Source organism: Rhinolophus ferrumequinum, chromosome 2 (assembly GCF_004115265.2).
Source record: "Rhinolophus ferrumequinum isolate MPI-CBG mRhiFer1 chromosome 2, mRhiFer1_v1.p, whole genome shotgun sequence".
NCBI lineage: Eukaryota > Metazoa > Chordata > Mammalia > Chiroptera > Rhinolophidae > Rhinolophus > Rhinolophus ferrumequinum.
Window position 1 is genome coordinate 82,202,858 of NC_046285.1, and position 13,043 is coordinate 82,215,900.

At 37.7% G+C, this 13,043-nt stretch overlaps 1 protein-coding gene across 1 annotated transcript in view; it reads right to left on the bottom strand.

The window, feature by feature from the left end:
* The window catches only part of LEKR1 (leucine, glutamate and lysine rich 1), a 158,832-nt gene that overhangs the window by 49,247 nt on the left and 96,542 nt on the right, over window positions 1-13,043 (bottom strand). The window contains exons 7-8 of the mRNA XM_033132789.1: window positions 7,927-8,008; window positions 94-171 (exon numbers count right to left, since the gene is read on the bottom strand). Of these exons, the coding sequence (XP_032988680.1) occupies window positions 94-171; window positions 7,927-8,008 (160 nt within the window). The remainder of the gene's footprint in view (window positions 1-93; window positions 172-7,926; window positions 8,009-13,043) is intronic.

Here is a 13,043-nt window from a genome sequence, read left to right on the forward strand (position 1 = left end):
AAAGCTAAGTACATTTTAAATAAAATGTTATTTAAAATATAGTTTCAAATTAAATTACTAAAAGATATTAATTAAAATATTTGTAATGCATACCGTGACTCAAAAATAACGGATTCAAATTTTAGTTTTCTAAGTTCTCTTTGACAGTCAGCAGCTTCATTAGATTTATTCCTAAAATAATACAAAGAGATTCAAATATTTTATTTCAAAATAGTTCAAGTACAACTGTTTTCCTTTTTAAAAACATGGCTTTCCTTTATTACTTTTCTTATCTTTATACACATATTCTATTGTGGTTATAGATGCAGATTTCCTTGAGATTAGAACTATATTGTCGAAGGGTTTTTCTTTGCCAAAAAAAAAAAAATCTAATCTGTTAGTCTGACTATATGTGTTTTTCTATATCCTTATGTTATTTAGAAAAAAATTCTTCCCATAGTCGTATTATTATTTCTTTAAAGAAATAAATATTAGTCTACTTTTATAATGGCCAGGCAAGCTTCCATGTGACTGAGCTGCATTTAAATAAAAAAGTGTAAACTTTGGATAACATTTGGAAAAAAAAAAAAAAAAGGAAAAAAAAACCCCATGTGAAGGTAATGGAAAGTGACCAAAAGCAAGCACATTCTGGAGGGAAGTTAACACTTGGAGTGAGATGGTATCAGGTTTTTTTTTCTTTGCTTTGGTTTGTTTGCTTAATGATTTTCAACCTGAGGGCAGGCACAGTCTGCACCATGTTAGGGGAACTAAAATTCTCATAGAAAACTGGTAGCAAACTCCTAGTTATTCTGGCCTGAAGAACTAGAAGGCCGTGTTTGAGGCAAGCACCGCAGCTGTTAAGGGGTAACCCTGAATAGGAGGGAGCCAAGGAGAGGAAGTCCCAAGAACTGAAGTAAGACTGGAGCTGCTGCCCTAGAGAGAGTCTGCAGATTGAAGCCGACAAAATTAATTGCCTGCGTAAAACAATACCACCCCACCATTATTTGGAGAAATATAACAGAATCCAGAATCTCCATAACATAACATTCACAACGTCCAGAATAAAAATTACTCAACGTAAGAAGAAACAGAAAATCATGACCCTTCAAGAGAAAAGACAGTGAATAGGGACTGACTTTGAGAAGACCCACATATTAAAATTAGCAGATGAGGATTATTAAAGGAGCAAATATAATTCTGCTCAAAGACATAAAGGAAACTTTAATTAATGAAAAGAGGAAAAATCTTAGCAGAGAAATAGAAACTATTAAAAAGAACCAAATGGAAATTCTAAAACTGAAATAAGCATTTGTCTTGATCTGATATGATTGGGTTTTGTAACAATATTAAAAAAGTCAATACGTTAAGAAAGATTAATATTCCAATTTAAGTTTAAATAGACTGTCCATGAAGTCATTATCTAAACGTACCTTAAAATAGCTTATATACTGTACAATGAAACATGTTAGTTAGATTATCAATGGGTTTGCCCTACTTGCATAATCACTTTAGTTTCTAGTGAATAATAATTTAGAAAGCATCATGAACATGAATTACATTCATTTACTTTTAAACCTTTTTATTGTAAAATATGATAAAATTGTAAGATATAGAAAATTATATACATACTATAAGGAGAACTTGTAACCACCATCCATGTCAAAAAGAAAACTTTACCAACTACCCAAGACGCTTCATGTCCCTGTTCCCAACACAACCAAGTCCCTTCACCCTAAAAAAAAAATTCTCATGAATTTTACGGTAATCACTTTGGTTTTCTTTGGAGTTTTATTACCCAAGTTTTATCCCTGAACACTATATTTCAGTTTTCCTTTTTGTTTTTGTAAAAAAAAAAAGTGTCTTTATAGAACATTATTTCCTTTATTATGTCATGTTTGTAAAATGCCTTTATTAAGGTATTGTATTAACATATAATAAACTGCATACAATTTGATAGGTTTGATGTATGTAGAAGCCCATGAAACCATTACCAGAATCAAGTAGCACATGAGCGTACTGAGAGCTTAGATCTTGGTCTCTAATACTGTTCCCCATTCAAGGGAAGCGGGACTACTCAGAGAAATGGCTGATTCCAACGGTGGAGCAGTGTAGGTGTATCGGAAATATTGTTATGCCAGAAAGTAAGGCAGCGCTTATAAAAGACGATGGGATCATGTTCCAGTGTCACATGAGCCACCTTGAAGAGGCTCCCACTAAGCTTAGGACAGTTTGTGTGCCAAAATAATTAAATACAGTAATGAATTATAAGTCATTGAAAAAATAGGAATTCATGACTCCATACCAATGATATATATATATATATTTTTTTTAATGGGAAGACGGGAGGCTGTTGCTTACAGTGAAATGCTGAGGGCTGACTAATAAGTGGAGAGGGAGGGCTGGAGTTAGAAAATCATCATTTAGCAATCACTAAGGTAAAGATCGGATAAGGCAAAAATCATTAATGGCTGCTATAGCTAGGTATAAATTTTGGTGAGAAGCAGAATATTTGGAAATTATTTCTAAATAAAACATTAGAAAACAAGGAATCGGGGAAAGATTAACATGCCATGAGAAAAGTGTGCAAAGGCTCTGCTCAGGCCAGTCACAGAGGATGGATTACAAAGAGCAAAATATGCAGGGATAGAAATTTTTCATCAATTAAACTAGCAACTTTTTTTTTTTTTCAGTTATAATACCAGTATTGGCTAGAAAGTGAAGAGATGGGGATTTACAGACACTGCTGAGATTGAAAATCAGTATAATCTTATTGGAGGGCAATGAGTCATTATGCATTAAAAGCCTTAAAAGTTTGATTCTAGCAAAAAAGGAAATAATTGTGTGTGAATGTAAAGATTTATCTATATTAATCTCAAAGTACCTTACTTAGAAAAGTGATAAATTTGTAAATTCTGAAAAACGTGGGATTAGTAAATAAATTATGGTTCATCCATAGATTGGAATACTATATACCCATTTCATAATAATCAATAAATGTATCATGTAATGATATGGGAAAATGTCCAGGATATATCACTAAGTGAAAATAGGTTAAAAAAAAAAAAAATATATATATATATATATATATATATATATATATATATATATATATATATTACTATAACTGTAATGTTCCTTTTTTATATTCCTGTCTTTTCCAAGTTTTTATACATTTGTTTTCAAAATGTATAAAAAGGTTATTTTTAAAAATGCTTTGAGATTCAGCAGCCCCACCACAGCTTTTATTCTATGTTCAGACTCTTGTACACACTTTTCCAAATCTAGAGGCAGGGACAGAAGAAATCCTGTTAGTGGTTATTTACCAACTATGTGAATAATTAATTGTGGCTGCATATTTTTAAGCCTGCTCCCCGGGGAGCCTACCATCCCAAGAATCCCCTTCACCACGGTAAGCTCCCACCCCCACTCCAGTTAAGCCACTTTTTCTATGGTCTACTCTTCACTGTCCAATTGTTATCTGCACCTTCATTAGGATGGGAGCAATTGGAAGGAGCAGAAAGAATGCCTACGTCTCTTTCAACACTGCATTCCTTCTTTTACTCTCAGCAAATAGTGTTAATCCTTTCTCTTCAACTGCTTTGAATAAGCCTGCAGAAAGCCCCCTGCTGCTTCTGCCAATCAAAGCAAAGGAAATCAGATGAAATAATTGGATATTTTCCCCTAATCTGAAAGGCAAGGGTCAATACCGTTCCACCCCTTTACGTAGATGAAATAGCCACTCTCAAACCGCCTCCCTGAAAGTTCCACTTTGCTGTCCAAAAGGCGTCTTAAATCTAACAGATCTAAAGCATTGTTTTTTACATCCCTCACCCCTATATCTACTTCTTTTACAGATTTCCCACTTCAATAAATAATAGGTAACACCTTATATATCTACTGCAACCCTCAAAGAGGCCCTTACTCCCTTGTTGGAGTTGAGAGAACAGAGACCAGCGAGACACGTAACATGCGTGACACAGCTCCTAACCGGCAGTCTGCTGCCTCTGAAGTCTCGGCTCTTAGTGACTATACTTACTGCCTCTCAGCTGATGTGGAAAACTCCAAACCCCATCTATTCTATCAGCAAATCCGGTCAGATTAACCTCCAACGTATGTTTCTATCCCCCTCCACACTACAGCCTTACACTAAGCCAGTCACTTCTCACTTGCATGAATGCACAGCTTCCCACCTACTCTTCCCTGATTGTTCCTGCACTCCTGCTCCAGACCATTCTCCATGTAGCAGCCATGCTGACTGCTTGAAAGAAATCAGATTAGTTCACTCTCTTGCCCCAAATCCTCCAATACTTTCCTACTGCCCTCTGAATAAATCCAAATGCCTCACTAGGGTCTCATACTGGTATATTTATTTCACATGGCTGCTGTCACAAATTACACACAAACTTAGTGGTTTAAAACAACCCAAGTTTATTATCTTACAGTTCTAAGGTCACAAGTCCTAAAATCACGATGTCACCAGGGCTGTGTTCCTTCTGGCAGCTTCAAGGGGAGAATCCGTTTCCTTGACTTTCTAGCTTCTAGACACCATCTGGCATCCTTGGCTTGTGGCCCCTTCTTCCATATTCAAATCACATCACTCCAACCTCTGCTTTCATCCTTACATCTGTCTGTGACTTTGACCCTTTTGCTTTCCTCTTAAAAGGACCTTTTCAATTATATTGGGCCTGCCCAAATAATTCAGGATAATCTCCCCATCTCAAAATTCTTAATTTAATCACATGTGCAAAAGTCCTTTTTGCCATGTAAGGTAATGTACTTATAGATTCCAGGGATTAGAACATGAAAATCTTCGGAAGCCATTAGTCTATCTACCACCACTGGCCTTCTCATGTTTGTTGAACTTGCAAAACTAACTCTCAAGAATACAGGGCCTTGTCCTTGATCTCTCTGTTTCCAGATGTTAGCGTCTTAGCACTGCCAGCTCCTTTCTGTTTCTCAGTTCTTAACTCAAAGGCCCTATATTCTCTATCTCCCTCCGCACTACAGGGAAGCCTATGGCTTAGGGAAGCCACGCTATCTAAAGTATACCACCCCACTCCCTCGCTCGCATTCTGTCATGCCTGTTTTATATGTTTGCAGCACTTCCCATTACCTGAAATCACCGAAACTGCTCTACTGGACCTTGTCAATCTTGTTACTCCAATATCTAATGCCTGCACACAACAGTCATGGCACCGAATCCCCACTCAGTAAGCATTTTGGATTGAATGAATGAATGAAGTAAAGCTAGCCTGTTCAGTCTCAGATCATGTGAAACGTGGACCTGTATTCTGACATTGGAATGCCACCAGGCCACCTACTTGAGAGGCAAAAATTTCTCTTGAATGACCAGAGAGGTAATCAATCAATCAGGAGGCAATAACAGAGAAGGCTCCGAGAACAGATTCGTCAGCTGTGTCAGATATTGCCGAGAGGTCAAGTAAGAGCTTTACAAACTAGGAATTTATCATGGTCATAAGCTGATCATTGCTCAAATTATAGGAAAGGGGTGGCTGCAAATAAAATGTCAGGTTAAAAAGGTCTCTAAATTAGAAATGCATTTTGTGTAAACACTCTATAGACATTCATTAGTAACTACTCAATTATAAATCATTTTAAGTGAATGTTGTTCTTTTTATTACATACATGAAAGTGAAGACATTCACACTGTGAGCTATTTAAGCAATATATACATATGCAGCGTTAAATGCAAGTCTCCATACAGCCCCACTCTCACTTGCAGAGGGAACTGTTATAATCCTGCTACTCATTTATTCAATGCATTTAAATCCACATATGTGTGTGTGTACGTTCGTGAACATTTTTACATGAATGGAATCATATTTCTGATCACATGTTTAATCTCTCAAATTCTTAATAGCTTCTTTTTCATAACAGCCTATTCTTTTGTGGCTGCAATCCTGCTGATTGGAGGGGGTTTGGTGAGGAGCCACTGGTTCCAAAGGTGATTCCTCGGACTTGGCAGAATCCGAGGGGACCACCCACGGCAGAATCACGTGGGGAGTGCATTACAAACGCAGAATACTTGGAGCCACCCCAGGCCCAAATGTAACACCATTGTATCTGTGGGGATGGAGCCCAGCCACAGTCTGTGGGGGAGTCACCCTGTCATTTACAGTTTCAGTAAGCTCCCCGGGATTCTCCTGCAGACCGGAGTGTGAGAACCACCTTGTGATGCTTCACCAGGGCCTCCTACCTTCTCTTTAAGTGAGTCTAAGTGAGGTCCTGCCTGTTGTACACCCACCACACAACCGGTTTTCCTCCGGTTTATTCCTCCGTCGAGTTGACCCTTTTTGTAAACCTTCCTGTGTATTCTCCTTCCAGAATTCCTCAAAATTTCTCACCATCTACAGCAGTCTTGCTTATGAGTCTTATTTGTCTATGCTTATCCTGATATATGTATATGTAATAGAAGTCTATTTCTAAGCTATATACATATATATATATATTTAAAAGTAATACAATTGCATTTTGTAGCATCCATATTTTTCATCACTTCAGCGAGGTCTTCTCTAAATTAATCTTGACGTTATGACACAAATAAAATTTGGAGAGAATTTCCTCATCCACTTTTCAGAGCATCACTAACACTCTACCTCTTCGGCGAACACTACTGGTTACCCACTGACCATGCGCTAGAGCTTCCTTCCTGGCCGTCAGAGCCCCACCATCATCTGCTGTGAGGATAAATCCTGCTTGGTCTAAACTGCCTGTGGGTGTCCCATTCCCTTGCGTGGCTCATTTAGGAGAGGGTATGTAAAGGGTTCTAGCCAAAGGGATGGAAGGAGAGGGTGTTTGGTGGCTTCTGGGAAATTTTTTTTCTCACCTAAGGAGACACCAGAAAAACAGACCCTTCCTTCCCCTGGGGCAGTTACATTTGGATGTGGTACCTGGAAGTGCAGCCAGCTCATGATAACAAGGGACCTCGACTTGGGGTGAAGCCGATGCTGAGGGCAGCAGGATGAAGACAGAAGGAACATCAAGACCCGTGGAAATATTGCTGAGCTGCTGGAGTGACTAAACTTGAAACCACTCTACCTCTGTTACTCGCAGCCCAAAGCATCCTAACTGATACAATCTGTTTTCAAAAATAAACCTTGGGAAACATTTTCTTATAAACCGTAGGAAAAAAAGAACCCCAAGTTCATCCATTTAAAAACTTACTCTTCCCCGTAAAGAAAAATCCACAAAATTTATATAGAAACATTTAAAAATCTTTAAACAACAAAAGAATGGTGTTAAGTTGAATAGGTGAAACCCACTCCCAATCCAAACCCCCACAAAGAGTGAGAATTAAGAATTTAAACAAACCTGATTTCAGCACCATCGAATTTCTGGAAGTTCAAAAGGTTTGGATATATATATATAGTAAATATTCAATTTATCAACAAACTGTATGTCAAAATTATTAGGTAAATTATTTGGACTTCAAACTTAATTTGACATACAACAATGGCCAAGTCACAAATTTAGTTTTCAGGGACCTCCGGCGCTCTAAGCAGCCCGAGCAGTCCCCGGCTCTGATCCTAAATGCCCACCCTACTGCACTTCATCCTAGTAGTGAGGAAGGGGAGATGCCATAGAGATGGAAAAGCTGGGTACAGGCAGCACAGAGAAATGTCTCCGGCAGCTGGGGCCATATAAGTGGTTCAGAGACGATTTCACATTAAGTTACTACATTGGAACAACCAGGGAAAGCTTTCATGCATGGGTAGGTAAGTTTCTGACAGAGGGAAAGAAACATCTCATGTAGTTAAAAATATTTACAGGTCCTTCAATGTACAATCTAGGCTAGAAGAGTAGCCAAGAAAAGCAGCAGACCAGACCCACACAACTGAATCACTGCCAAAGGGGTCACAGAGAACACATTGTGGGGGGGGGGGTCCTTCTGAAATCTTACAGGTTGTTTGATGGTCACCATCTTACATGAGCTTCTCTTTACAGTTGTCCAGCTCGGTCACTGCCTTCTGAAGTTTTAGCCCAAGTGCCTCTATCTGAAATTGCAAATCTGAAATGACACAATGTATTCATCTGGTTAGGACATTTTAAGGGTCCAGATATTTTCCTAGAGCAAATCCTATTCTTTTAGTGTTACCATACAGCTCCTTGAAGAATAAGGCAGCTGTTTATTCCACGTTGCCTGGATGACCGTCTAACAGCTTGTCCGTACTTTGAAATCCCCTGGAATTAATGGGTTTTGACAGACCCAACTGATTGGCCGCTTTCTGCCTCCAACATCATGCTAATTTTCAAACAGCTAGTAGGCTAAATTTTACTAATGTTTTCAATGGAAATTTATGTAGCTGACACATATATGAATTTCTGGTCATATGGCTCACTTGTGAAACACTTGACTGCCTGAGCTAGCTCTTGTGGCCTGGAACTGAAAAGCATTGCTGAGGCCTCCTGGTAGAAGTGAAATAGACAAACCAGGTACAAGGCTCCAGGCAAAGAATTTGTTAACTCTGGGTAGCATCTAATGGGCATTTTAATGACTTTCAAAGCCAAGAAAATACAAGCAAGAAATTGGCTTCCATAGAGTCTTGAACTGGAGAATTCAAACAGTGTTTGAAGAAGATTATTCAAACAGCCGGTCTAACGTGTGTGGATGCAGAACGGAAACTAGAGCAGAAAGAACAAATGTTTGATTTATCTGAGTCCTGCCATTAGCCTGTGTGTGGGTGCTGTGATCTGAATTGCAGCCCTGGTGATAACCTTGGTTGGCGTTCTTCTTGGGAAAAAGGTGGAAAACAAATTGACACAGATGGACTATCTGGTTTCTATGAAAAAAATATTTAAAACACTGGAATTATAAAATTTCTATGTTATATCTGCTCAGGTATTTTAATAATAAACTTTAAAATCTTTATGCATGCAAATACATAAAATTTCTATGTATATCTTCAATCTGCCTTCTTTGCTTTATGAAGAAGAGCCATTTCCTTAAGTCAGAAAATAAAGTAACATTAAACAAATGCTTTCATTAGAATTTAACAGGTATTGGCATAAATTTTGGTTATTCAGTACTGTCACACACATTAATTTTGTCCCTCCGTCTGCCTTTTAGGTGCTAATAGCCCCATATTTCAGATGAGGAAAACATGAGATCCTCTCTGATTCTCTTGCCTGGTAAGAGAATGAGTAAATTTACAATCAGTAAATGCATTAGCCCACAGTCAAACTCACTGAAGATTTTAATCTTGGCCAAGGAGATCAATTTGAGAGGATGGCCCCTGAAATAAGATTCAATAAGGAGTTACTTGACTTACTTGATAGATAATATTTGGGGGGTACATCTTTTCCATTTATCAAGTGATAGCATTATAAGAGAGAAAATAAAATAACATACATATAGAGAATTTCTTTTTGAGTAGAACCTTTGGAAACAAGGCAATCTCATAGTTGCATGATGTGTTGCTCTGTTATTAAGTTCACGTGGGCTTGCAGAGGGGGTCCATTCACATGGGCACAGCTATAAGATTCCCACCCATCCTCTGAAGAATAAGCAGGGAAAGAAGTTGATGTGTTTTGATGGTGTGTTATGTGTAGACATTGGGCAGAGTACTTTCTCCTATATCATTAATTCATAGACACAACTACCATGAAAAACAGTTCCACGTTTTATTTTTACCAGTGAAGACTCTAAAGATCAGAATAATTAACTAACTTATCAAAGGTCACATAACTAGTTAGAAGTGATCCCGTGATTCAAACGCAGGTTGGCCTCATCCCACCGTCCCCGTCCTTATCTTTCTCTCTTTTTTTTCCTTTTGGTGGGGAGCATACTGGAGAACAGTGTGTCTTTCCAGGACCCAGCAGCTCCATGTCAAGTCGCTCAGCCCCAAGTCAAGTCGTTTTCAATCTAGTTGTAGAGGGCGCAGCTCACTGGCCCATGTGGGAATGGAACCAGCGACCTTGGTGTTAGGAGTACTGTGCTCTAACCACTGAGCCAACAGGCCACACTCTTCCTAACTCTCTTACACTGACTCTCAAACTAGAAAAGCTAGACGGGTTTATGATATTTGTCCATGTACGTGTGGTTAGTGTGGCTACAGATCTGCTTAGCATATCCCAGAATCTTTGGAGAGTTATATTGAAAACAAATGGAAAGTATTCTTTTACATAAAATATGTAGTAAATTAGTGAAATGTCTATCTCCAAGAGGTGGTTTAGATTTTAATTTTTGAAAGTTTAAAAATTAATATAGTGTAATTAATGAAAGACATTAAGACAAAGTAGTGTCATTGTGACTGACTTTATGAGACTGACATCAGAGAGACCAACTTGCCTTCCCAGTAAGTGTGTTCCTTGGTGCTTTTGTCAGGTATCATCTGAAACTAGATGAAGCATAGGTCTGAACCCATGTGATAAATTTTATGTTCTTACTTCGAAATGTAGTCATTAAGGGGAAGAATTGATTATCTTAAAAATAAATTCCAAACAAGTGATACTTGATAAGTGAATTTTATGCAACTAATTCTCAATTACCCGATAATTAGTAGAATAGCAGACAGTAAAAATGGCAGCTAATTCAAAACCATTTTTGTACTATTAGAAATACTCATAGGCATCACAGTTCTAGAATTTTTTAATAGGTGTAAAGGAAGATAAACTACACAATCATGACCCAAGTCAAGAAAGGAAAGTCAATTATACTCTCTAGTATTATTCTCTCTGCATACCCACCTAAATCTCCCTTTCTCCCTATTTCAAGATAATAGGGATACTAGGATATAGATATCCTAGTTTTTAGTTCACAGTACCCAGTGAGTACAGAAGCCACTTCCTTCAGATTATTCACTATGTATTTATAGCATCTTTGAATAAAAATAAGGAAAGCAAATAAATGTTTTACTTTAAAACACAGAAACCTCTGAAGGCTGTCATATGAAGTAAATAGAACCAGGATAAACAAGTAATGTCAACAAATAAATCATTTTATATAAGCAGAGAAGGTACCACACAGAATTGAGAAAAAAGATTCATTATGGATGATCCATAATGTAAATAGCCCACCAGTGTATAATAATTAGGAGTTAATTAATATATTTTCACAGCTGGGGTTTTTTTGGTTTTTGTTTTTTTTCACTTTTGGTTAATTTTCTCTCGAAAAGGAGGGCTAAGAATTGTTTTTAAAACACACAGGCCATATATTTACTGTTCTGAATGAGGCGTAAGCATCCTATTGGTTTATTATTTGTCTGGTAGACTAGTAGGGTCCCTTTGTTTCTGGAAGCAGAGTGCCCATTTCCTGTCCTTAATAAATAAAGGAACACAGTTAGGATAAGCAGCAGAGAGGTTAAGCCACCTGCACTAGACAGCTCCTTCAGTTTCTGAGGCAAGGAGTTCTTAAATAAGTGTATTGTTCTGTGCAGTCCTTCTCTATAGATAAATAAATTCAACTTCAATTTTCTGTCATTCAGCACGACACTGGATTACAAGGCAACAGGCCCTGAATGCCTACAAAAAGAAAAGAAGCACTGGCTTCAAACACCGTGCAGATGTAAGGCGGAACCCATGGACACAATCCAAAATTTACAACGGCAAATTCTGCTATGATGTGACTGTGTTCTTTGCAGATTATTAAATAGGAAGCAAATGATTTTAAATGAACAAGACAAAAGAGCTCTTAGCCTCTCTTCACACGAAGCCAGCTGCTTGCTGGATAACATTATGTAGACATCAGATTTGGAGTCATTAGTCATTTAAGAGAATCCTGGTATTCTGAAAGGTTTCTAGAAACTACAAATACAAAAGGTATTCATAGTTAACTATTTTATAGAAGAATATAAAAAAACTTTATAGTCATTTGAAAGGTATATTAAGTTAGTATAATGTTTGAGAAAACAATAAATAAAACCTTTATAGTGGAAAGACATTTCAAGCTTAAAATTTCTGGATAAAGAAAGCATCAAAAAATATTTAAAATATGATTCAAGGTGCTATGTATGGAAGAAAATGATTCCAGTTTCCAGTAACAGAATGGAACAACAAGGAAGCAGAAGAATTGGCACCCAGAGATCCAGATCCAGGGGAAGTTTTTTTTTTTTTCAGTGAGAAATTGAAGGCTGTAGATAATTTTTAAATGGTGGAAATAATTGAAGAAAAGGAAAAACAAAGGCTCACCACTGTTAAAATGCACTCTTCAAACAGGATAACACAGAGATGTCGTGCATGACCTTGAAAGCCAGAAAGCTTCACTTCACATTCTGGCTCTGTGACTTTAGGTACTTTAGTTTCCTCGTCTGTAAAATGGTTATCACAGCACAGGATTGTTCTGAGAATTAAGTGACTTAATACACGTAAAGAGGAGAATGGTGTCAGGCACTCATAACTGCTAGCTATTATCATACGTGGTGCCACCAAACCCTCCCCAACCGCCACCAACTTCTGTTCGGAAGCTCATCACGGTCACCTCGAGGAACTGGTTGGGGCTGGAGTTACCAGCGGTTATCTTTGTGTGGGGAAGAGTAAAAATGAAGGTTTTAACGGCGTAGTTTTCGTTAACAATCTACAGAGTAACTATGGCAAAATGTTAAACCTAGTTCAATAGGGGTGATGTCACACACATTTGTTATTCTCTGTGTTTGACATATTTTATAGATGTGTTGTTTAGAGTGGAGTCTTGATGGCACAGGTCAAGGATGTAGCATGTTCTACACTGAGTCTAATCAACTCAGTTCCGTCTGTCCAAGGTACAAAAGGAAACAAGAGGAAGAGAACTTGGTGGGGGTGGGGAATGACGTTGAAACTGTAATTAAAGACAACCCATTTGATTCTGTGACTAGGGAACAGAGAAATTCAATTGTAGCTGGAGAGGGATACGGTAACAAGGAGGGTTGTTGATTTTGTTTTTGTTTTAAGGTGCTGGGACATATTTATTTGCATTTGGGAATAATCCATTCCAGAGGGCACCCACACTTGTGAATTTAATGTACGCCTTCTAACCTGCTTCTTATGTGTGAAAACAATAGTACTTTTTGCAGTATTTTTAACACAAACGGTGTTAAGCTTTAAATCTCATTTTAGTTCATACTTTTTTC